Consider the following 27,210-nt stretch of genomic DNA (forward strand, 5'->3'; position numbering starts at 1 on the left):
AATAACTTTTTGATGCTAATGACTAGTTTTCTTGCTTTAAAAGCCAAAGTTTCCTTGATTATTGCTTAAGAAAGAGATTAAAGACCTTTTTTTAAAAAAAATTCTAATTAACCCATATAATGATATAATTTCCACATGACAGTTCCTTTCATGTAACAGTTTGTAAGCACGCTTTATTCCACTTGGGTTACACAGCCGATTACGTGGCTTTCATGCAACAATGAATCAAAACAAGTGTTACAAGTACTAATGAATAAGCTCCACATTATTTTGATACCTATATCCTGATAAAAAGTTTGATATCCATAGCATTTCTTTTGCAAAATATGAACTTTTTTATTGTTTGAGCCCACGTTTCTTAAGCCTTTGAACTCGCCCAAGCTTTTTGGAAGATCCATTTTCCCATCTCAAAATGACGAATTTGACAAGCAAGTAAATCATAATTGAAGGGAATACCAAGCAAAAAAAATAAAAATTTATTTATCACTCTTGATTTTTCATCACTTTTGCAATTATAATTTTAAACTTTAAAAAGTGTTAATTTATTGTATACATCTTTCATTTTTTTTTTTTTTTCAATTACAGTCATTCGTTAGAATTTTTCGTTAAATTCTAACGAAGGGGTGTCAAAATTCTTAAAATACTACTCATTTTTTTTTTAACAAAAAAATGTAAGAATTTAACAGAATTTGCAAAAATACCAATTCTTGAATATTTGATTTTTTTAAAAATAAAAAATAGGGGTATTGTAGAAATTTTGACATGATTTAACGGTAAATCCTTACAGATTGATGAAATTGAAAGAAAAAAAAATAGATGGATATACTAAAATTGACACTTTTTAAAATTTAAGAATTTGATTACAAAAATGATAAAAGATCAGAGTGGTAAGTAAAGAAGCTTTTCAAAAAAAAAAAAAAAAATCTAAAATCTTGGGTTAAATTCAAAATTTTGCCTATATATGGTAATTTTTTTTTTGGATGGTATCAATTATGAGTAGTAAATTTGAATTATTGAGTTGCACTAAAACCTATACAAAAGTGAGAGTGCTTCACCCTCATCACCCACTTTTGAAGCTTTTTGAGGAGGTCGATCATGTGCTATTTCTTCTTCTTTTTGCATATAATTTTGTTTTAGACCACAGTTTGAGTGTGAGGAGTGAGGAGTGAGAGTGGTATGTCAGGAAATATTTGGGAAGCGATGCATTTTGTTGTTTTCCAGTTTACTGCAATGCAGAAAGAGTGCAGCCCCCAACTCTGGCTTTAATCATTTGAAGCAATCTGATCTGGGGTTTGGAGAGAAACCAGCAGAGCTTTGCTTTAATGGCTCTTTGGCTCTGTCCCTAACTTGCACCAAATTTGCATGGACTGTCGAAAGCCTGCTAATCGATCTGCTATATGCTCTAAATAGGGTGCAAGCTGGACCCCAGAGTCCTATCACTACTCATTCTTGCCCTTTTACTTTTACACCAACCAATATCGATCGGAGACTTGTGGCACATGGAACATAGAGATACCCAAAATGTAACTAGTATTCCAAAGTTGGTTTAAAGGTATAAAAATTTGATTTTAAAAAGGCATAATTAAGTGTTTAATAAAATCGTAGTTTGGTTTTTTTTCACGTTCTCAAACCAATTCTTGTTTGAGACGCTTTTTTGTAATTTTGTTTAAAAAATACACCTTCACAAGATGAAACTCACCGTATATATATAGTATGTTCGACCCTGCGATTTTCAAAGGCCAAAAGTATAATTTTAAACAAAATCGCATAAAGTGTATCATTTATAAATGTGTTTTTAAAAAATAGTGGTTTCAAAACGTATAAAAAAACTGTGTTTTCAAATCACAGATAAGTGGCTATATTTTTTTATCATTTTTTTTTAAAAAAATAAAAATGTTCACAATTTTAAACGTTAAATTACAATTTTAAATAACAAATTATGTTTTTATCAAACACTTAACTACATTTTTAAATCGCACGTTGCAAAATTGTAATTTTTTTAAAATTTTACGCATTTTAAATCTCCAATCTAAAGGGACCCATCAAATTTGTTATCAATTCACCATCACTTCACACACAAAAAAAAAAAAAAAAAAAAAAAAAAAAAAAAAAAAAAAAAAAACTCTACAAATTTAGCATGCCACACCATTTATTTTATTATTATTATTATTTTAAGCCATGCCACAACATCTCTGGGAGAAGTAGTAGAGGGAGGACAAATAAATAAATTCCCATTCGGCAGCAGTACCATTTCATGAAAATATATATATATAATATCATAATTATTAATTAGTGACTCTTTCATTATGATGTTGGATGCCCTGCATTGTACTTTCGACATGCTTCCCATTCGCTTCCAATACCATCTATCACCTAACACCATTTGAAGTGAAGTTAGTAATTAAAAAGTAATCCCAATTTAATAATCCCCCGATTCATGATTGGACTGAAATCGAATAAGTACTGCTACTACCTATTGGAACAGACATCAAAGATTTAAGATTCCCACCCACCAAACATATGTTAATATCATATCTTTATTATCTTATACTTCCAATACCACATATTCCAACGTTAATTTTACGACTTTAGTTTCGCAAAAAAAAATTCCTTTTTCTTTTGATTACCGTTTCTTTTTCCAATTTTGCAGACCGAACGTCCGTTTTTTAAACGAAATTATGTGTAAAAATTTTGATTTGAAACGGTTAAACCAAACCAAACCAAACCAAACCAACGCGAATATGAAAAGCAACATTGCTTACGTTGCAAAAACATCAAAACCATGTATGTGGGTGCATGGTCCACCAGAAGCGACGGCCGAGATGAAACATTGGAGGATCAAAAGCTGATTGGTGGGGTCTACAGAAGAAAAATGCCCCCATCATCTATGTCGTCCACCAGAACAGAACACCAATGGCTGAGATGAAACGTTGGAGGATCATAAGCCGATCGGTGGGGTCTACAGAAGAAAAATCCCCATTTTCCGCCATTCATGTAAGTTTCCAATTTTACATTATGCCACTCAGGTTGACTCGGAAATTAGACTATTTATTTTACCGTCAGTATTTAAATTTGATTTTATATTATTTAAATTTTTAAAAAACGTGTCAATAATAGATTCATAATACCATTAAATGCTGTTTTATTTCTATATTACCAAAAAATAGTAGTTTTTGGAAAATAATTAAAAATATATATTTACAAATGGTTTATACAATTTTCACATAAGTATTACGTGATATAACATTAACATGAGGGAAAAATTAAGCATCGAAATTAGACGGGTAAATTTTATTGTTTAGTGGCTGACGTGATAAGAGTTAGGTAGACTTTCACTTTGAAAATGAATTCATAGTAAAAGCCCTCCGATGAAAAATGAGAAGAAGAGAAAAAATTGAAGAATTTGGTATGTATTCTTGTGAGTGGTTGAAACTAATCCCATGTTTAATGCTCCTAATTAAGAGTAATGTTACACATCATCCCCTTGTCCTCCTTTTGTCCTCCCAAAATTGATGTGGCTCTTAAAATTACCATTGAATTTTTGATATATCACTCATGGGTTTTGATCCAATGGTGATTTTAAGAGCCACATCAATTTTGGGGGGACAAAAAAAAGACAATGGGATGATGTGTAGCATTCCTCCCTAATTAATGACCAACTATCCACTCTTCTTCTAGGATCCAAAAATCTTTGTAACTAAGTTGCAAAATCACTCTATCATTTATGGCTAGTTTGAGCGTGCGATTTCTTAAAAATTTGCAAATAGATAAAATTTTGTTTTTTAAAATTATGTTTTGTTGGTTTAGAAAAATTTGGAACAAAATTAAAAGAAGTTGGATAAAATCATAGTAGAATTTGATATTTGAAAAACATTATCTGAATTTTTTTTGAAAAATTATTGTCATTAACAAGATATAATTTTTAAGGATATTGTATAATGACAAATTAGGCACAAATTAGTTCCGGGTCCATAGGCTTGACAAAAACAGAATATTTAAAAACAAAATTCAAAGGTGAGAGATGAGTTGACTTTACATCCAGAACAACCTCACTTCAAATATTCATGATTTATTAAAGTTATAATATAACTAAATAAGAATAAGAATACGAATCTACCATTATTTGAACTAGGTAATAGCCAAAGTAAGCTATCTACTTGATGATTCTTATTCCTATATCTCATTATTATTAACCAAATATTATTCCTTCTATTTACTTAATTTAACATATTAAATTAACATCTCTTATATAATTGTGACATGTATTTTTAATAGGATTAACATCCTTAGAGCGTGTGACTGTGATTATCGCATGCATTTTTTAAAATAAGGCAGTTAGAAAAAATTTACCCAGTCCAATTTGGATAAAAACTTGGTCTATACAGTGTCCAAATTGATAATGTCCTCCAACTTATCAATATTAATCAGGAGTCCTCTTAAGTTTATCCAATTTTCTTGTTTATCCAAAATTTCACAAAAGTCCAACTTGATGTTTTATTTTATTAAAAAAAAAAGAAAGTAAAATTAGTTATTGTGGTTGGAATAAATTACAAATTACTCAATTTCTTTTCAAAGGTCCCAAGAAAATAATAATAATAATAAAAAAAAAAAAACCATTTAGTCTTTGAAGTCAAATTTCGTTAAAACATTTGATAAATTTTGTTATGTGCTATGTATGTACCAATCAAATGACAACACGTGTCATTCTTAATAAAAATATATAAAACTAATAAAATGACACGTTCCGTCAATTTAAATATATATTTTTAAATAATTTTTTATTTAACTTGAATTGGCCCCATGAACTAAATTATTTTTTAGGCATATCCCTAATACTTTTGAGTTCACTTTAAAATAGAAATGAACGATTTGTAATTTATGCCTACCGATTTAACTTATTTTACATTTTTCCTGTAATGTTATTATGTTAACAGTCCAAAAACGAGGAACGACCCCGTTTAGAGACTAGATAGTTGGTTTTCACCACCAACCCAAAGGGACACGTGGAGCTCATCCGTGGCAAGTTGTAGCATTTTGTTGCGTGAGCAAGCAGTGGGCCTAAGGTTGTCTTTGGTCCGGAACAATGATGCCCTTCTCAAGAAAATACCGACGTCTGTCAGAGCAGTGGATAATGACAGCCTTTGTAAGTCTATCAATTTGCAACCAAACCCCCGCGCCCACGTGGCGTGGCAATGCGAACATTAACCACCATGCGTCTAATGGACACGCACGCATGTTATTAATGCTAGTAGTTGTGTGCATGTGGTAAGCATGCCGCATCATACCATAGCATGCTATGGTAATACATTGTCAAATTGTTTCATGAATTTTCTATTACTTATCCCTACAAAAAGAGCTCCGGTCGACTATATTTAGAAACCTTTAACAACTCCCAAATAATTTGCTAATATATCTACCCATTAACCTCAATCCTATTTTGAAATTTGAACAATTATTTGGTTATGAGAAGGGTAGGTAATTTTTGAAACCAACATAGCACGAAGTTATAGAATTTGAGTTTAGGTTAAACGGGTTTGTGTCATGAACATGTTAACCCGTTTATGACATGTTAACCCGTTAATGACACATTTATGATTCATCAACCTGTTTATAACCTTATAAACGTGTCGTATTCAAGTTTCATGTCTCAACCCATTTAACTAATTGTGTCAGATTCATGTTGGTCTAATCGGATTGTCGGATCAACTCGAACCCGACGCGATATTCAGTTTTGTCAAATCTAATTATGAGTTTGGCTTGGCTCTAGAGAAAAAAATCATTGAAAAACATTGGGTAAAAGTAAACGGTCGAAATTGCAAGATTGGACGAGAATTCCAATTATTTTTCCAATAAATAGCACATACAAATTTCAATGGTTTTTGTTTTTATTGGAGGCAAGCCAAAGTCGTGGGTGACAATAAACACTAGAGTGGGAAGGATCATAAATTGCCTTATAGTTCCCTATTTTAAATTTGGTTGATTGGAAATGTAATTATATATTATGCTTTTGTTTGCTCAAACAAAAACCTACACGAATTGTGGAAACATGTCCCACAATGAAAGTGCAAATCTTGCTCCAATAAGTCATAAACTAAATGCCTGATATAACAGTAAGAAAAAATTTCAATCATTCATGTACCAGAAGGACTTTTTTAAGGAAAGAACAAAAGATGCAATACAAATAAATTCAGGCTCATAATCAGGCATTCAATACATGTGATTTTATGGACAATACCCCTAATCCCCCTTTAGATTATATTGCATAAGTTGTTTTGCTTAGAAAAACTCTTTCTAATAAATAATACATAATGACCACCATATTTTCAAGAATTATATATTTTAATACCTACAAATTTGGAGTATTCATTTCACTTTAATTTTATAATAAAAAATGGTAAAAAAAATCATAATACAGCATAACCAGATTAATCAAAAATATATTGTCTTAGCTAATATTATTTGGGTCTTTTTATTTTTATTTTTTATTTTTATCATAATTCTTTTGGCAAATTTGTAGTTATATTCACCTTTGTAAATAATGGCTTAGTACAATGCACAATTATAGGTAATAAATATTATTGAAAATTCAAAAGCATTGTTTAAAATAAGACGCTTGTTTTGGGATTGAGATTTCAATGATTTATTGCTCGGATTATTAGCAATTCGGACAATAAATGTGAGAGAGTCTCTATGGTAATTACCAGTCTGAACATATCTCAAGCATCTGCCCACTGGTTGGAGCTGTGAGCAGATGAGTTTCATAAAGACTCTCTCATACTTACTGCCCTAATCACTAGCAAATCCGAGCATTAAAATTAATGGAGATTCGGGTCCCTTGCTTTGTGCATTTGAATGTATGATTTAATGTTAGCAAAAAAGTATCCCTATGCTAGAGCAATTTGGGTTAGCGATAAATTATACATGAGAAATGCTATTTTGCATTATTTCAACATTTTTTTCAGCATACTCGGCTAGCGTGACATGTTTAATCTATCATTGATATATTTTTTTTTCTTTCTTTCTCATTTTTAATTAAGATTGATTTAATTGTAAATTGAGCATGCACATCATTTAATTAAGTATGCTGGAAAAATGAAAAAAAAAAATAGCATTTATTTGTACACAATCAAGCAGTATCTGCCTCTCAATAACTAAAATTTAAAGTTCAATATTGGGTTTCTGATATCAATATGCAAAGAGCTGCCATTGTCATTGTCTAATTTTGCTTTTATTGTTCTTGATACATCTCCCCATGTGATTTAAGAAACTTCTATGTACAACTCTCCCGTTACTTTCTGTTGACTGTGGATGGAATATGCCTCTCAATTCCAATATTCTTCAATGCTCAATAATCTCTAATAATTTTCTGCTTATCAAAAGAAATCTGGTCTATATATTCCCATCTACCGCGCATACACCATCTCATGCATCCATCATCCATGTAAGGTCACACATGACGCACCATGTCATACATGACATGGCACATCATGTCCACATGGGCATTCCCGGAAATACACATTAAAATTGGATTTTATGGGTCTTCCCCTGCTATTATGCATCATCATTTTCGGACGTTGTGAAAAAGAAAGAAGGTCCAAAAAGGCAGTGCTGCTTAAACGGACGATCCGAAGAATAAAACACCCATTTGCCCTCTCTCTCTCTGTGGAAAGATCCTCATTGTGCAAAATACTTCATATATTATTATAAAAAAGAAAAAGAAAAAAAAGGTTGTGCTGTTTCATTTCAACCACTTTCTTATCAATCTGCAGAGTATTTTTCCTTTTTCCATTTTCCTTTTTGGTTTCTGGGGTCCTAATCTCTTATACTAAACGATCTCGAGGTGGGTTTGGCCTTATTTCAATGCAAATGATTTAGATAAGCCAGGTATGTGTTGTTGATGGACTATATTCATCTGGGTATTATGAAAAAAGATTGTATTTTTTTTTTTAATATTTATGTATTGGTAAGACTGCGAAGCTGATCAGTTGTATACGAAATTATTACAGAGAAATCTGAAAGAGATTGAAAGGACAATTTTGATACAAAGAGTCTCTGTGATCATGGCGGTTGCTGAGAATGCTAGTCAAAATTTTGAGAATACTACTACTGTAGTATCATCATCGGACTCGAATGCCCAGAATGATCTTGAAAAATCTAAACCCAGAAATGATCCCATGGAGAACATGAATGATCAGAAGGAAAGACCAGCAGCTGGGACAGCAGCAACGACTTTCTCAGTGGCCACAGGCAATTACAAGGCTCAGATGGGTCAGATGGCAAATGGGTTTGACTCCAATGGGGTCAAGAGCCAGCAGATGGGGGTGGTGAAGTCCGGTGGTGGGTATGGCAGTAATAATCAGAGGGCTAATGGGGTGGTGGTGAGGAATGGAGAGGATGGGGGTGAGAGTTTTAAGAGGGATATGAGGGATTTGGAGGAATTGTTGTCCAAGTTGAATCCCATGGCCGAGGAATTCGTGCCTCCCTCTCTTGCCAATAATCATGGTTACTTTGATGGTGGTGTTGTAGGGTTTGGGTATCCTAACGATTATTTAGTACAGAATGGTTTTGGCAATGCCAATGGATACAGTGGTAGAAGGGTATGTGCGTTTTTATTTTACTGTCTTTGTTAGGCTGTTTGGTTGCTTACAAAATGGAGGATAAGTAGTGATAATAACGTTATGAATATTATTTTACCTAAAGAAAAATAGTATTCTGAGTTATATTTTCATGAAAAACTCTAACCAAACTTGCGAAGGTGTTAAAATTTTATGCCTTTTGCAGTTTATCTTATGGTTCTTGGTTCATATATATATATATATATATTTTCATACTTTGGTTCTGTAGCACTTTGTTTTAGCTGATTGTTTTGATTTATTGACATCTTGTAGAGGAAGAATGGCTATATTCAGGGGAAGCGAAGGATGAATGGTAGAATGTCTCCGGCACAGAGAGATGCGATGATTAGGAGAACTGTTTATGTTTCTGACATTGATCAACAGGTAACGAGTTATGTCTGGCTTCTGGATTGTCTAAACTATATCCCTATGTACGTTATATTTTTGTTTTGCATTATTTATCTTCGGAGACTGATTCTCTTTGTCTTTCATATAGGTTACTGAAGAGCAGCTTGCAGCTCTCTTTCTTAATTGTGGACAGGTAATGATTATTTTATTTTGCTCACTCGTATGATTTTCAATTTTATAGTGATGGATTATGATTATGATGGTCTTCTGTCTTTTTGGGCCAAAGGTTGTTGATTGTCGTGTTTGTGGTGATCCTAACTCCATTCTCCGTTTTGCCTTTATCGAGTTTACTGATGAAGGTATTATCACAAGGTTACCAACTTCATATACAGCTAAGAATACATGTCTTGTTTTATTGTACTGACTGTAATATGCTTTCAGAGGGTGCAAGGGCTGCTTTGAATCTGTCAGGGACTATGCTTGGATACTACCCAGTAAGAGTGCTGCCTTCCAAAACAGCAATTTCACCCGTCAATCCAACATTTTTGCCAAGGGTGAGGACTACATAAATTGTCTATTGTTGTGCTTCTCTTCGCATGATGAATGTATTTCTTTTGTATTGTCAATTCTAGAAAGCGAATCATTACTAGTGTGTGCTAATTTTGTATCTCTTTTCTGTTTTGTGGCTTTCCTATGTTATTATGATGGTTAGTCTGAAGATGAACGCGAGATGTGCTCAAGAACTATTTATTGCACGAATATCGACAAGAAGGTAATTTTGGAAATATCTATCATAATTCTAGTGTATTTAAGGGCCACAATGTGCCCATATTCTTGGCCTCAAATAACTGGCTCATTTGTTCCTTATTTATTTCTTCACTTGATGCAGGTCACCCAAGCAGATGTCAAATTTTTCTTTGAAACAGTTTGTGGAGAGGTTTGTAGAGTTCCTTGTTTAATGAACCTCAAACTGTTTATTGTGCTTCAATTCTTATCTATAACTTATTGGACTTTATTTCCCTGCATAGGTTCATCGCTTGAGGCTACTTGGTGACTATCATCATTCAACTCGTATTGCTTTTGTTGAATTCGCGATGGTAATTACCTAATGAGCTCTTGACCTTTGGATACTGAATATTTTAGCGCTTGTGTGTGTTCTAACTATTTGAAGCCAGATAAGCACATTATTGTCCATATTCTTTGAAGTTATATTAGCAGGGCTAGCTTGACATTTTAGTCCATTTCTTATCTAAATTCAATCCTTTCTTTTTGGTATTTTGTTTAAGCCCTTTAGCGCCATAACTTGCTTGAACTCACATCTCTTTGTTAGAGTACTCACTTTTTTTATTTTACATATTTGGAGAGTCCTTAAAGACATTCTGAATATATACTTAGCATACCTAAGTTTCTACTACTGCAAATGAAGCAGCACCTTCATGAATGGTAATTGGCATGTCTTGTGAAGGAAAATAAAGATAAATCTTGGGTGTAAGCATTTGTCTGTTCAAAAAGCAGCCATACTGCTATGGATATTTAAAGATATTATTTGAAGTCTATGAGACATAAAAATGCTGAACCTAGTGACAGGAGTTTCTAATTTGTCAGAGATTGCATATAGCCTTTTATTTGTTTTCATTACTCAACATTCTGAGTGCCATTCGGTTTATATAGGATTTTATTTATATGAAGTTTGGCGATGAGTACTTGATGATGTATATGGGAAAGAGCATGTCAAATGAGGCCATATGTGGATGGGACATGGAAAATTTAGTTTGGTCATATAGATAAACAAGTTTTAATTGTATATTTAAATATGATGTGGATTCACGATTTTGTTCCTATTTAATGAAATATTGGGGCTGGGAATACTCCTACTGTTTTACACAAGAAGTTGTAGCAGACAGTAGACCTCATAATAGGATGTCATTGCATTATAAGAATTTTATTACACATTTTTTAGACCAATTTATATGATTGTAATATCTGTATTATATGTAGGTGCTCTCATTTTCAGAAAGTAATTTAACTCCACTAAGCTTGTCTTACTAAATTGTTGATGGAAAAATTCTTACACTACATGAGTGTGGTTGCAGACACTAATAAACATGGAGAATGGCAAGAATTGGAGATCTGAGCCATAAGATTATTACATCGGTATTATTAATATTATTAGTAATTCCATCTAGGAAAATACTCAACTCAAGAAAATGTATCTGAAGTCTTTTGGACCAGAAGGATGCGTGTTTTTCACTTGTAGTGGCTGTGTGCACCAAGAGATGCTGGTAATGGGAGTTATTAGAGAAAACATCACTTCCCCATGCAAATTGAGTGAAAATTGGATCTTGGAGATGAGCTAATTTGTAACTTATGGGAGGGAGGGAAAGATATAGGATTGGTTCTTTCTCCCAATGATTTCCAATCTTGACCTTTTAGTTACAAGTGCTGCACCAGTTAAATTATGATTTGAAAAAAAAAAAAAAGAAGTTTGGGATAGTATAGTAACAAGAAAATGAGATGTGGCTTCAACAGTTGAGATGGTACCAAATGGTTTTGTTCCTTTAGATACAGTGATAGATAGTTTCTTATGCTTTTCCCATGTTCTATGATTGGTTTTTTTAATAAGTCGTTGATAATCATGTCTTTTTGCAAACACCACAGCCTTGAGATAACGGATGTTTTGCCCTTTCTTATATTCTTCTTATTTGGGTAGTACTGTATTTGTAACACATATTCTGTGGATGGGAGCTGTAAGCAGCTGGGGTTGCATCTCCTTGTTGTTCGTAGAACTCACTTAATTGCTTGACTCTTCAAACTGCTTACCGTCTCTCCATCATCTTATTTTTGGAAAATCCCCCGCTCACTGGGGTCACTTTGAAATTTTGGCTAGGATACTGTGATTTGTAGGAAGTGTACTTTAGGTTGAAGTAGAGCAACACTTCAGCAATGAGAGGAATGGAGATCAAGCGATATGCCAAACAAGGCCTGTAGAGTTGTTAATGAAGGACTGATTAGGCGGGTCTGTTGTCCTGTGGACTTTTTGATTCTGTGAGCCATAAGACTAGGAGATATGGGTTTCCAGAATTGTCGTAGTTTGCATCTGGCAGTTATGATACCATGGGCGCTTAAGAGGCTCTCTTTCTCAGTAATTTCAAGAGCAAGTAGACCTCTCCCCTTTAAAATGTTTTCAGCATACACATGACAGAGTGAGCTTTTCCAATAGAAGACTTTGAAGTCATCCTATTAGCTGTCAGCTGAGCTGTGGAAAGTTGCTATTAATAAGCACCTGCTCAACCAATGCACCCTGGTCCCTTCTCTCAGCTGAGGAGAGCTATTAGCATTCGGGTATAGTTGATTGTAACATGATGTTTCGGGTTCTTAGGATCTGTAGGGATGTCTAGCTCTTTGGTATCTACCCTGTGTGGAGTCAACCTTTTGGACTGTAATACAAGATTGGCACGTGGATCTCTCAATTGGGGTACAAGGTCTAGTAAAGGGATCATGTGATGGCCATTTGGCTAGTTGGAGGATGCAAGCAGGCTGTATATTTTTTTGCTTCCCTTTGAGCTTAAATGCTGTATCTGCTGCAGTTACTGGACTTCTTTTCATGTAGTGTAGACTACTTTATGTTACTTAGTGTCTCCTTTAACTTCTTATGATATTCATTTGTTTTGCCGCTAAGTTAACCATTGTCATCTTTGCTATATGCTTTTTGGTTGTCTAGCAATGCGTCATAAAAGATGACTGGCTTTGTTGTTTCCTCATTACATCTTTCCTACAATAGATATATTAATTTGGAAAAAAGTGAAGACAAAAAAGATTTGTTTCAGTCTGCAACCTGTGGGTGCTCTTTTCTTGATTTTCTAGATGCTTCTGTCATAAAATCAATGGCTTTGTCGTTTTTCTCATAACATCTTTCATGAGATTGATATAACTTAAAAAACTGAAAGAAGAATAATATTTGTTTCAGTATACAACCTGTGGATGCTCTTTGCGCAATACATCTTCTCAATTTCATGGAAATACTAGCTGATTTCTCCTTTGCTTACTAAAAATTATTAATATGGTTACTAGTTGCATTCATTAGGGAAAAATGTTTTGCATATCTTGTTCGTATCTAGTGTTAGTAAGTTTACCTTGCATATGATTTGTCTGGGTTTAGCTTGTTGCCTAGTCCTAAAACATTGAGTAGTATTTCTACACAGGTTTGGCATGGGCCAGGAATGTAATATATATGCTTGTTACTTGGTCAAGCCCATTAGCAGTCAGAAGGATTTAAGTCTACAAGCTAATTTTTTGAGTGGATATATATATTCGGAATATTTTGCATTTTCTTTTGTTTTTGAAAATTTTCTAATCAAGGACATTCTTTGCTATGACAATAGTCAAAGTTTTTTTATTTGTTTGTAGTCAACTAAATTGGAACCAAGTACCAGCATAGGAACCTGATATTAGGTTACGGATTTCAATTACATGTGGTTTTCTATCGTCATGAGTTAGAACTATTCCCTTCATTGATTCTATCTTGAGATGCAAGTAGATATAGCATGCCAGCCCTCGTATTGTGAATCTCTAAAATGTCCTGGTGATTTAGCTAGATCGGTCCGCCAACCTTGTAATTACCACTCCTGGGATTAAAGTCCAATGTCCAATGTCCATAGTCCACTAAGGCCCTTCATTGCCATCTGTAAGTTGGCTCATGAGTAAAGCAAGTCCTTGGATGAGTGATCTGAATTACTATCTGATCAAGACATTCTCACGTGCCTATTTTCTCTGTTTTTATCCAGTTATCATATTGTCCCTGACACAATCTCGCTTGATTTCCCATTCCCCATTACCATCCCATGTAATTCTATCTTTTGTCCTTAATGTGATATAGATCACACATACATTTGTTTGTTATGTGGTCTGGTTACAAAAAATATAATTGTATCCTTTCCAAAGGGATGTTATTTGGATTTGTGAGAGTTCTCAAGAGTTGTTGGACCGCTTATATTGCCATGATTGTGCCTTGGGGTCAGTCTCTGTCCACTTAATGATATGCCATTAATCTTCACTTGGGTCCTTGCTTTTGTTTTCATAGCAAAATCTATTGATATAAAAATGATTTGAATGGTAAACATGCTTTTGTTTGTAAAACCTCAAGAGTTTGCTTCTACGAATTTGTAGATTCATGATTTTGGCTTGATTTGATCATTGATCAGTCCTGTGCATAAGAGTGATTGTTGTTTTGTATTTTATGACTCTTGCAGGCTGAAAGTGCAATTTTAGCTCTTAACTGTAGTGGTGTGGTTTTGGGATCATTGCCGATAAGGTTGGTGTGGCAGACTGTTTTTGTAATAACTGACTTTGTCTTTTCTTTTCAGTTTTCTGCTTCCCAAGTTTCTGACTTTATTCATGTGCATGCAGGGTAAGCCCGTCAAAGACGCCTGTTCGGCCCCGTGCTCCTCGCCCTCCACTGCCCTGAATCATCCTTTCATGTTTCCCAGACTGATTTACCGCTAATAGTTTATCTTTACATATATACGTAGTTACAGAAATATTTGAATGTACTTGTGGCGTTTATATCCATCCTTTTGTTCCTTGCGTTGCTGTCAAGCATCCTGTTTTGCCCAGAGGGGATAATTTATGGGTTATTTTGTTTAGCTGTAGAGTTGGATGGGATTTTGAGGCTCTGAATGGCATAATTTCAGCTGCACAATGTGATGAATTCTATAAGGATGGTCCCGAGGAAATCTAATACTCTGTCTGTTGTTTCTAACAACTTGAAATTCTCAGAAGAAAACTTGTCTTTATCTATTCTTCATGATCTTCTTTTGTGTTTTTGTTGGTAGTCCCATTCTTCCTTTATCCTTACTGCCTGCCCCTATGTTTTTGTCTTTTACAAAAATATTATGTTGAAGAGTTGGTACGGGTTTCGGTAACTCTGAATTTTGCCCAGCCACCAGCACAACCGCTGCCCCAACCATTACCACCGCCATTGCCACCAGTGCTGCTGCTCCACCATGTGCCATGTCACCAAACTGACTGCCATTTTACTGTCATTGCTTCCACTTTTAACGTCTTCGCACAGCTCCCCCAACTTGGGAAATGTTTTGTTAGTATTCTCTCTCTCTCTCTCTAAACTCCCCTTTGTTTAAAGTTCCGGCCCTCTGGTCTTTGGTTCATTCTGTAGTAGCTTCTGAACCTTTTTTTAAGTGGTCTATGAAATGGCTGAACAAATGAGAGGTGAATCTTAATGTTGATTGGATTCTATTGGCTTAAGACATTATCGATCTGTTCAGCGTTATTGCCAATTCAAAGAATTTTTAAAGAGATTTTTTTAGTTGTTAAATATTAGGCAGAATGGGCTTGGTCATCTTCGAATGGGGTCAGCTCTCATTCTTTTATTTAAGTAAGAGGTTAGAGTGGCTTTTGCAGCCGGTATGAGGCAAATGTGGGTTGGTTTCAAGAATTGATTAGCATCCTATTTGGTGACTTATTTTCCTAATGGTAGTGGTAGCAATTTGTGTTCGGTGTCGGGTTCAAGTCATGTTTTGGCATGGGTGGGTATACGACTATATAGGTTTATTCTAACCCAACTCTTTGAATTAAACAAGTTAAACCTTTTCATCCTAATTTTGTGTTGAGTTTGTTGTGTTGGGTGTCGTGTTAAAAATTAATAGTCCTAATTCGCTAAAATTTTGTTTTTGTTTTTTTTGTATTTTAAAAAAAAGCCACCGTTAAACTCATAAGAATCACATAATTTACTCATCTCTTGTACGGAGATGTGTAGGAGAACGAAAATAAACAATTTTCTTAATAATAATTCAGTATTTTAGAAGATCAACTCTACGTTTTTTTCTCTTCTCTCTCAAACCCTTGTTGATTTCTCTCTCGTAGTATACCTCCAACCTTCAATGTACTACTCTTTGTTTGCCCTTCTTACACCGTCTAAGATCAATCTTAAATCTATATGGCATCACTTTTGATATATACTTGGATATTATTATCAGTTGTGGCGACTAGAATTCCTAGTTGCCAAATCGGACTAATTAGGTCTCTTTCAACCTCTAGTATGATACTTAGATATTATTACGCTTTCGGATTAAGATTCTCTACAATTATTTACTTAAATTTAAGAGAATTTGGGCAAGTGATTGTGAGAAACCACTTATGAGATTTACTTGACCGAATAAGAATTGGATTGCCCAACCATTTATCCAGTCGTGTAACTTCTATAAGTGGTCTCTCATAATTACCTGCCTGAATTCTTTCAAATTTAAACAAATAATTGTAGAGGATCCTGATTCTACGCTTTCTTGTATTCCAATAAGCTTGTGACATATACTCCATTCATTCTATTTTCTTTTCTCCGACAACAGTATCTGAGTTAATATTATAGACTGTTGTTATGGTGAAGTTGACCATATATAGTTGGTTGTGGTTGTGATTATGGTGAATAAGACTATCTTCTAGCATTACAACCACAAAATAATTCAATGTTATGCGATTTTCGGCAGACCTTCATCCCATGTGTAACTTGGACAGACAATTTATGACAATACTTGCAAACTCGACATTAACACAACACGAATTTAGCGGGTTAGGATTGAAGGGTTTAACCTGTTTAATTAAATAAGTCGACTATACTTGATCTACATAATCTTATATCCATGTCTCAACACGATACGAAACAACATGCGAATACAAATTGCCTTAATATTGGAAGAGTTTGGATTTGTTCCGAAGGATGGGAGTCTGGCTGTCACAAGCTGGCCGGGAGCATGTATTCCAGCTTGCTTTTCCACTGTTCATTTGGCCCAATGATTTTCAGCAGGTTTTCATCCAATCTGTAACGAATTACAAACAACATTCGTACCCCATTGGATTCGGACAAACATACGAATCCCAAAAGGAAATTTCCAGAAGTTGGATGATGCAGAAAATGCGTTAAAGCTAGGAAAGTGTCTGGAAAGAAACTTTTACGTGTGGAGAATTCCTTTGAAAAAGAGGGACAAAGACACCCTTTGTCGGCCTTCAATTAACTTACTGCTGGATAAAATTAAATATTGAGCAAACAAATATGAAGATAGCAAATGCTGAAGCTATCTGAGCTTGACGTTAATATAGTGTCAAATTAATGCTTAACGAGATCAGAGATGTAAAAGCAATATATATATATCCTGAACCAATACAAAGTTGGGTTTAAACATGTGTATTAAAATTGATTCTAGATAACTGTAGTAATCCATTGCAAGTGAATATTGCAAAATGCCTGTCTAATGAAAAACGAGAGGAGAATGAACTACACCTAGTGTACGTCTTCTATATATGCTTGTTTACTTTTCCCAGCATGCCACCTGATCAGGCATGTTGGAAACGAATAATGAAAAACTGTTCCTTTCTTTAATCTGCTATGATCTATGACTGGCTCTTTGTAATCCTTTCTGCTATTTCTGTTGATTCTTCTACTCTTGTATAACATAATTACTTTGCGTCATTCAAATTATGCCGATGAATTCTGTTCAGAGGCTGTTCCTGGCACTCCTGTGGCTGGTTTTGCTGCATTCATGAATAAGAAGAGTGGCAATTATAACAAGCTCTAGTGTTTCCAAGAAAAAGTGATCATAAAATTACGCAGTAGAACTAGAAGCAAAATATTGCTTAGAGACTCAAACCAGTTGCAGTGGCAGATGGGGTAACTGACGTGGGAGGCAAATGAGGATGTTGTGTCATTTTGGGAATCTGCAGTGGACCATCATGTCCATAGTAATTATAGGCTCCAGGAGACCCGGCTGCTACATAGGCGTAATAATATGGTAACTGTTGGCCACCACCATATGCATTGTAATAGTTCTTCACAAACAAACACCAGTAAATTCAAATTAAAAGTTGTCATCAGGCAGTGTAATGATTATAAATCAAAAGTTGCTATGATAATAATTACTTTGTTAATGTGCAAGAATATATTGAGATACAAACTTTTGCCTTCCATATACATTGTAAATGCTCGGAGCTTCGAATATATAAAGATCGACTTTGTTGCAAACAACATATTTTTTGAACTTTTGTTCATTTTTTTTTTCAAGATTCTTAGAAGTTTTCTTGTATACTTCATGTGTATTAGGATTATGCCATCTTTTTTGAATTATAGCAAGAGTGAACTTAAAAGCTTTTTCAGGAAGAAAAAAAAAGAAGAACTAACCATCGTAAACATGTCTTGTGGGTAATAATTAGGATACCTGAATGTTGAAGGGAAAACATTTAGAAGACAGTGAGTGGCTAAAAATTATGCATATATACATATAATTAATTCTGAAAAAGAATGTAATTTATGTTCCTTGAATCTGTTGCTTACCCATATGCTGAATGTGGGAATGCGTAGTGGGGAACTTGTGGATGAAAATATGGAGAGGTAGTGCCTTGGGAAGGAGCTGGAGCCATGGTTCTAATTAAAGATGGTCTGAATTTCTCCATTCCTGCAATATTTTTTTTTTTGGGTGGGCAATAATATTAACAAATTAATAAGAATAATTTTCCTGTAAAATGAAATTGATTCAATTAATTAAGCTTTCAGATCACTTGTATATAAATCAAACTTTTCCTTCTTATTAACATTATCACAACATAACATAACATAACTAACATATGACAATATTAATTATTGAAAATTTCCCAACCTCGTTGAGGAGTGGTTGGATAGTTTTTTTGTGCACCAAAGGCTGCAAGGTTACAATTAGCTCTTCTTCCATCAATCAGCGGATAGTGGTTTTGACAAGCTCTCATGGCTGAATCCGGATCCTTAAAGGTTACCTAATTCATTAAGAAACACAAAGTTGTACACATCAAATCAGAGATTAAAAACACACACACACACACACACACACACATATATATATATATGAATTAATATTTATATAAGAAAAAGGTAATTGGCGTACGTACGAAGCCATAGCCTTTTGATCTTCCTGTATTTTTGTCAAGGATCACAACAGCCTCGAGAATCTCTCCAAACTGCTCAAAATAACGCTGCAAGCTATCCCTTTGACTCTGCCAAGCCAATCCTCCGACAAAGATCTTGGTGTAGGTTGTGTCGGCATTGTTTGCACCCACCAATATCTTATTTTGCCTTTGTTGAGACATGAATACCTGATCCTCCGCCAATAAACGACCGAGAACTCGGATTAAAACCAGACAAAATAGAGTTGACAAAGGCCGGAGATCGAGGATATATGTCAGAGAGAAACCGCTTGATGACAAATATATGTGACTAGTATCCAACCAATCAATCAAACAAGTCCCACGACGATTTCTTCACCACTTCTTCGATCTTCTTCTTCTTCTCTTTTCTTGCAAAAACCTTCTAGACTTTCAAAGTCACGTCCCCTCAGATTCCACAAGAGAGATACCCTTAACAAGAAACACTCATCAATATTGCTATTAAGAAGGCTTGAAAACATATATAGGAGATTAAAAAAAAAAAAAAAAGAAAAAGAAAAAGAAAAAGAAAAGGAGACAGCAAGAAGCAATAATAATAAGAAAGGAGCAAGTGGGGGCAATGATCGACAAAAGGTGCAACTATGCAAGAAATTTCCCAATAAAAATTCAAACGACTTTATAATTTCCATTATTATCTTTTGCCATATCATCGCTTTCCAAGCTTTTAATGGGTCCAAAGATACGCGCCTCGCTGTATTCAACTTTCTCTGTCATCTGTTGTGATCCATTGATTACAAAGCTTATTCATATATTCGTCTTCCACATATTATTAAATCGTTTTTTCTAATTAGCAGCACATAATTAATAAATTGTTGCACACGTAAAAAATATATATATATATATATATATTATTATGCTTGGAATATAGGTTTGATCATGTGGTGACATGTTTGTGGGATTTGGACCGCTGAGATAAATTAAGAAGGAAGATTAATTCATTGACCGTCTACTTAAACTATCATGATTGAACAACTGCAGACGCTAGGAACGTGCATGCTATTTGGTTTTGCTATGTGGGACAAGCATATCCATGATATGTTTTAGATTACTAATCCAATATATATCTTTGTTTGTTTTTTTTTTTATTAATTTGATTTATCTACACTACCATCCAATTGATAATATATATCTCTCTCCAAACTATTTTAAAATTGCCAATATCCCCCACAAGGCCACCCTTTTGGGTGGCGGAACCGCCCCATGGTCGGTCAGAGTAATTATAATTTCCCTGCAAATTAAAATAAATTCGAAGTGGAGGGCGGGGCCATGATCGACTACTAGGGTGCATGCGTCTTATGTGTGTCCGAAGTCCCATTCTTTACATATCCATGAGTCATGTTCAACCTACTGCATTGATCGATGCGGAAAGTACTGAGACTGCTTGGGTCCAGGCTGGGACAACTATTGGCGAAGTTTACTATAGAAATGCTGAGAAAAGTAAAGCCCATGGCTTTCCGGCTGGTGTTTGTCCCGCTCTACGTACGTTGGTGTCGGAGGGCATTTTAGCGGAGGTGGCTGCTATGGCAATATCAAGAGAGAGTACGGCCTCTTAGTGGATAACATTAATGATGCACAACTAGTTGATTTTAATGGTAGACTTCTTGACAAAAAAATCTATGAGAAATGCTAGGGTACTTACAAACCTTTACAAAGAGAAGCTTACAAACTCATGTGGCATCCTACATGGAATAAATGTTAAATCACAAAAATGCCCTTCTCTCCCCCAACCATCGTTCTCCCCCTCCAGTCGCCGTTCCAGATGCTATTCTCCCCTCCAGTCACCGGCCGTCAACTTCCATGTCCTGTTCTTGAGCTCCAGTCGCCGGCCGACCGTTTGGACCAACAAAAACTACCGGATCTCGGTTTCTGAATGATCTCTTAGTAAATCATCTCACCGAAGCATCTGGATTTCCGAAACCCACACCGGCTAGATATCTTAACCCAAAAAAACCCACGCCGATCTGGGTTTGCCGTCCGGATCTCTCAACCAAACAAAACCCATACCAGATCTGGGTTTCCCGACCGGATCTCTCAAACAAACAAAACCCACACCGAATCTGGGTTTCCCGACTGGATCTGGGTTTCCGGCCGAACCAACCAAACCGACGCTAGTGTGCGTGGGTATCCGGCAGGATCTCTGGCCGGAAACCCACGCACACCGGCGTGGGTTTGGTGGAAGCCGAAAACTCCCGACCCCGACCACGGGCTGCCTGCATGCCGTCCTCTCCCGGGATCTCTCCCCTCTTGCCAGTCGTCCATCTGTCCCAACCTCCCATCGTCGGCCGTTCATCTGTCCCAACCTCCCATCGCCGGCCGGCCATGTATGGCCTTCGGGAATGGAAGCCATGGACATGCAAGTCAGCTTGTGGAATCCAACCTTCCACCTGGATTTAGTGTGGACGTGGAATCCTAGTGTTTAATTTTTTTAGTTAATAAAATGCCACATGTATGCCAGGTCAGTTTGTAAACTCTTTTGGTAAGAGTTTGTAAGTACCCCTAGCATTTCTCAAAATCTATGGGAGAAGATCTGTTTTTTTTTTTCTTTAAATAAAAAATTATTAAGGGTATTTTCATCGTTAGGGGACATTGAACTTTTTTTGGTAGTTTGGTAAAGACACAGTCAATTAGGTGATACTTTTAAGGGGATATATATACTTTTCCCTTTAGTTTTTGTTATAGTATTAATTGAATGATTAAGCTTTTGAGATAAATAGTGTTTTAACGAGTAATGCTAGAATGAAGACTTTTGTCTCTCTCTTCTTGTCCTTCCAAAGATGATGTTACTTTTAAAATTATCATTCGATTTGAAATAAATCACTATTGAATTTTGATATAATAATAATTTTGAAAGCTACATCAACTTTGGAGGGACAAGAGGGGGAAAAAAGTCTTCCTTCTAGGCTTCTAACATTACTCGTGTTTCAACATAATAGCAGAGACATAAATTGTGAGTTTACCTTTCCACTTAAAATTTTGGAATAAGTGGCCGGTAATTTAATTGCTTTCATAGAAATTCAATAAGTGGACTTGTGAAATCCTTTTAAGCAAGATAGTGATGAACGATGAGGCAATTCATATTCTTGACTACCTTTGATGGCACCGGAGGTTGTTGCACCACCCCGTAATTTTTCCAAGTGAAAAAATTCCCAAGATTTTTTTCTTTGAAATAAATATTACTATTATTTTTAATAAATATTGCGTATAATAGAATAAAAAAATGATTTTTAAAAAAATAAAAATAAAATATTAGGTATTTTAGTTATTTTGATTCTATTATAGTGAGAGATTATGTGTTGTTACTAATTAAATAATAGGAATGGAGTAAAAGTCATTTATATTCCTAGAGAAATGATAATTATGTGTACTAAACATGCCTTTAATGTTTAGGATTAATTTACTTATAGTGCTTTAACGGGATATATTTCCGTGTTAACTTTGCTTATGTAGTTTTTCTGGTTATAAAAAATAAAATAAAAATAATGATGATATTTAATTAGGATATTTTAGTAGAAGACTTAGAAGGGACACACTAATTTTTCTGTCTTATTTTTATTTTTATTTTTTTCCTGAGTACGATTTTTTCTTCTGAAAAAAACTCAAGAACTATATTTATGATGAATCAAAAAGCTTGTTCTCCAAAATAAGTATGAGCTTATAACATAAAACTTGGGATATTTGGGTTTGCAATTTTTTGTATTGTTTTGTATTCTTTTTAACTTTTCTCAAAATTACGGATACCAAAAAATAAAAAATTAGAGAAATTATATTTGAATGGTTTAAAGAATAAAATTATAATTGAAAAATGATAATTAGATGATAGTTTTTTTTTTTTTTTTGAACGTAAAAGACACCTTCTTCATTACCGGAGCAAACGCCCGAAAACCACCCAAAAGGGTTACAACGATCAGAAACATACACAAATCAAAGAAAAGAAGGCATTACAAACGCCCGTAGGCGAAGCTAAACCAAGGCCGACGGCCGAAGGTAGTAAGTAGAGGTAAAGAACCTCTAACTACAAAGCAAGGGAAAACCCTCGCTTAAAGCAGCTACCGAAGACCGGTAGACTGTGAAACAGGAAAAGAATATACAAACAAAACAAGAAGAAGCACTGGAATACAAGCACAGGAAACAAACAGCCGGAGAAACTAGCGCGTGCGGAACACACCTCGTCTCCGGAAACCCCCCAACAACGGACGACCTTCAGAAGTCCAGATCAACACCTTGCGAAGCCGGAAAAGCAAGCCATAACCCACACGCGCGGGGGCAGGATGGAAGACCCCCGGCGTGTGCTGATCACGCGCCGACCAGGAGAGAGCTACACGACCTGCCAGGTAACCATCGAGACCGGAGAGGGCCGAAGACCGCAACAGGAAGATTCTTGTCGAAAAAGAGCCAACCGAGGTTAACAGATCTAACTTTGAACAACATCTCCGCCGGCCATTCTCCAACACCCGTCTATCTCCACGAACCAGAAATCAAAAGCCTCTGCTTGCTCCAATCAAAGACAAAGAAAAACAAAAGAAAGAAAAATAAAGACAAAACAACCTCCGCTAGTGCAGCACTGGGAGGAAGAAAACTCTAATAGCCCTAATGGCTTGGAGACAACATTCACCACTGGAAGGACGACCCAGGGGGAACAAAACCCTGGCCCTAACGGCCAAGGGAAAACAGAGCCAAAAAACGAAGCCAGGAGGAGGAGGCGTGAGGCCTCCTACCCCGGAAGACAAGTTTCTCTCTCTAAAGACTCGCTCTCTAGAAGACTCTCGGACTTTCTCTCTCTACGTGAGAGAGGTACTTCCGAAAAGTCTATAGTTGTGAAAAGATGATAATTAGATGATAGTTGTTTTTCAAAAACATTAAAGAAGAATCATGCATCCAAATATCCCTTTAAAATTATTATTTTCGTGAGCAAACTTTACCCTTTTATTGTAAAGCATGCGATTCGAAAGTGTGATAGGGCATGGAATTAACTATTATAAAAAAGGACGTCCTATTTATCAACTTTAGATGGATGTAGGATTATGTTTAATGGATCTTATTATTTCAAATAAGTAATCATGCCAAAGTGTGATGGTGCATATATATATATATATATATATATATATATATATATATATATATATATATATATATATATATATATATATGTGTGTGTGTGTGTGTAATGTCCTAAATTTTAATTATTATTGACACAATATTAATAATAAAATAAATACAAAAACTTATTAGGTAAGTTAAGTTAACTTATTCAATAAGTTGGAAAAAAAAAAAAAAAAACTTACAACTTGCAAAGCAAGTTTTCTTCCTCTTTTATTATTCTTCTTCTCTTCGTCTTCTTCTTTCTTTTTTGTTTTTCTTCTTCTATTCTTTTACCAAAGACACGATCAGAGAGAGAGAAGTAGAGAGAGTGAGAGAGTGAGAGAGTGAAAGAGTGAGAGAGAGAGAACCAGGGGAGGATCCGGCGGCCTGGGGGCCGACTTCCGGCGAGGCAGGTACGATCCGACGGAGCGTGGTTGGCACCGATCGGAGCTAAGAACGCCGGAGGAGGCCGGAGGTGCGATTTCCGGCCGTTTCAGTGTAGTTTCCCGGTGGGTCGACCGTGGGTTGATTTTCCGGCGAAACCCATGGCAATTTCCGGCGAGACAGAGCTGGGTTTTCCGTGGGTCGTCGTCGGAGGCGATTTCTGGTGGAATTTTCAGCTACCCAGGGTGTTTTTCCGGTGATTTCTGAGGAATTTTTGGTAGGTAATTTCTTGTGATTTATTGAGTAATTTGATGAATAATTCTTTGTTGATTATTGATGGGTATTTATGTATTTGTAATAATTTCGGCTAGTTTGGGGAGTAGAAATTGTTGGAGGTATTTTGGGGTTTTGACCATTTTTTTCCCTGTTTGGCCGTGTACTGATTTGGGATTATTGTAGTTTTGGGTCCTTGATTTGGTAAGCCGATCTGTGTATTGATTTTAATTGATAAATTGTGGATTGGGGGTTTTGTAGTTGATCGGTTGTGTGGGTAGTTATGAGTTTATGAAATTGAAGATCTTGAGATTTTGGTTGATTGTGTATTTATTAGTTTGAGGTTTTGTGGCAGATTATGAGTATTTATGGGTCTTGACTTATTGTTTGTGATGTTTGGATTATGTAGTTGCTAAATGATATTAGTGTTTGGATTATGTTGTGATTCGACTTATTAGGTGCTAACATAATTTTGGATACTTCTCTTATTTAATTAAGTTGTGGATGGGGGCTGATTTGAGATTTGATTTTGAGTAGTTTGTGAATGATGGTATGTAGAGAACAGAATAGTTATTGAAGATTTTGGATACTTCAATTTTGTTAGAGATTTGTTGAACTTATATTAGTTAATTCAAAGTATAATTTTCGAGTATTAATGATTTAGTGATGGATATTACTGTTGAATTAGGATCTTGACGGCAGGAATATTATTCTTAAAAATTGAGTTGTAAATTGAGTTTGGAGTTCTTTTAAACAGGATTTCGTGAGAAGTACTGAATAGATGCATTGTAGGGTAATTATGATTCTTTGATGGTTTTCTTGAATTATTGTGTGATTTTAATTGCTGTTTTCGTAAATGGTTTGGGTGATTTATTTTGGAAGATGACATTAGTAAATGATTTTGGTATGAGTTACAGATTGGTGATTTAAGAATTGTTGCAGTTGAGATTTTATGAATGTTTTGTGAATCAAGTGTTAATATATTTAGTACTTGCTGAACTTGATTGGCATGAGTTAGAATAATATTAAGTTGTTTGGGTCATGGATTCTCGGACTAAGGAATAGGTTTTCAAGGGGGGTTGCCATTTTTGGAATATTTCCTGTGATTGGGGCTGAGTGAGTTACGCTCGTTGGTAGTTTAGTCACTAAGTAATATTGTGGATTTAAGGTTGTTGACAGACCGTACAATTTGGAGAATCTCTGGTTACGTGTTATGTATACTTTAATTTAAGTTTTAGGCTTCAAATTTCAGAATGTTCTTCTAAGATTCTTCTTTCAATTTATTTAGGTAAAAGCTTGACTCTGATGTTAACGGCTAGTCCAGGTAAGGGAACACAACTTAAAACCCCGGCAAAATTTTAATAAAACTTTTCAAAAGAAAAAGTCGGGGATTTTTCCTAAAACTCCTTCATTTCTTTATATTGATTGTTACTTTAAATTCTGTCATGATATTACTCTTATTATCAAATGTGATTGGGAAATCATATCAAATGTGATTGGGAAATCATGTGATTATATGATTATAGCTTTCAAAGTATGAATTGTGAATTAAGATAATGAAACTATGGTTCTCAAAATGTATATGTGCTATATGATGATTTCATGAGATTCTGTATAGTTGTATTTGTGCATCATATCGTATATGTTGCATGTGCTCCTTGTGAGCGGATAATGATGATATTATCGTAATTATATGTGCATATATTACACAGTTTTGCCCCACGGCCGCATGGGGTGTTGATCCGGATTCAAGTAGGGGTAGCATGGCAACCACACCAAAAGTGTGGGCTATTGATCGGGGGGTCTTCACCTAGGGAAGTTCCTAACCCGACGGCTCTTCTTTGTGACGACAGGATGAGCGTTTTGGTCCTTTGGGATCGGTCCCCGTGGATATGCCAAACGTAACGTGCGCCGCTCATGGTTAAATAGCGGAGGTGGGCCGGTGGAGGGTAAAACTGACACACTGTATAAATGATTCAAGCACCATGCTGCATTTGATCTATTTGCATGTTATTTAACTGTTTCTTTACCTACTAAATTATTTGAATTTTATTTAGAATTCCTGAAAAGAAAATTTCACTTTTATTGTTGTGATTTCCTTACTGAGTTGTCAAACTTACCCCTTATTTTTTCAAATCTTTTCAGATAACACAATAAGACATAGTCATTTCTTTGTAATGGCGTAGACCTCGCTAAAAGCAATAGTTCATTGTGGATCGACCAAACCTTTACTTTGTATAGTATGTCTCTTATTGAAATTCATGGCGTTGTAAAGATTTTTTATTAGACAGGAATAATATAATAAGAAGTTACAATCTATATGTTGTTAATGTACGCTTCCTTTTAAATGGTTTTATCACTCAAACTCATGTTTCCTTTATATCCCAAAATGGGGGCGTGATATATGGACCTAATATAAAAAGGGACACTCTATTTATCAAATTATTAATGGATTTTAGGTGGGGTTTGGGATTATGTTTGATGGATCTGATTAACTCGTCTTATTCTTCAAACTAATACTCTTCAAATTTTT

The 27,210-nt window shown here is 35.2% G+C and overlaps 2 protein-coding genes across 3 annotated transcripts; one reads left to right on the top strand and one right to left on the bottom strand.

Annotated features, from left to right (window-relative positions):
* Positions 1-7,573: 7,573 nt before the first annotated feature.
* Positions 7,574-14,724, top strand: LOC133856691 (polyadenylate-binding protein-interacting protein 12-like). Its single transcript, XM_062291748.1, has 11 exons — positions 7,574-7,884; positions 8,007-8,597; positions 8,889-8,999; positions 9,112-9,156; positions 9,250-9,322; positions 9,405-9,517; positions 9,676-9,735; positions 9,853-9,900; positions 9,992-10,060; positions 14,213-14,274; positions 14,370-14,724. Exons 2-11 carry the CDS (start codon positions 8,061-8,063, stop codon positions 14,425-14,427), a joined length of 1,176 nt encoding a protein of 391 aa, XP_062147732.1. The 5' UTR covers positions 7,574-7,884; positions 8,007-8,060; the 3' UTR covers positions 14,428-14,724.
* A 2,373-nt stretch (positions 14,725-17,097) lies between these two features.
* On the bottom strand, positions 17,098-19,420 carry LOC133856696 (probable RNA-binding protein ARP1). Of its 2 annotated transcripts, none has more exons than XM_062291758.1 (6): positions 18,888-19,420; positions 18,623-18,755; positions 18,301-18,421; positions 18,148-18,184; positions 17,650-17,798; positions 17,098-17,504 (listed from the first exon to the last, which is right to left on the bottom strand). In XM_062291758.1, exons 1-6 carry the CDS (start codon positions 19,083-19,085, stop codon positions 17,468-17,470), a joined length of 675 nt encoding a protein of 224 aa, XP_062147742.1. In that variant the 5' UTR covers positions 19,086-19,420; the 3' UTR covers positions 17,098-17,467. The 2 variants fall into 2 exon arrangements, with proteins under 2 accessions (XP_062147742.1, XP_062147737.1); XM_062291753.1 differs by having other exon boundaries at positions 17,621-17,798; positions 18,888-19,416.
* Positions 19,421-27,210: the final 7,790 nt, after the last annotated feature.

Source organism: Alnus glutinosa, chromosome 1 (genome assembly GCF_958979055.1).
Source record: "Alnus glutinosa chromosome 1, dhAlnGlut1.1, whole genome shotgun sequence".
NCBI classification, from domain to species: domain Eukaryota; kingdom Viridiplantae; phylum Streptophyta; class Magnoliopsida; order Fagales; family Betulaceae; genus Alnus; species Alnus glutinosa.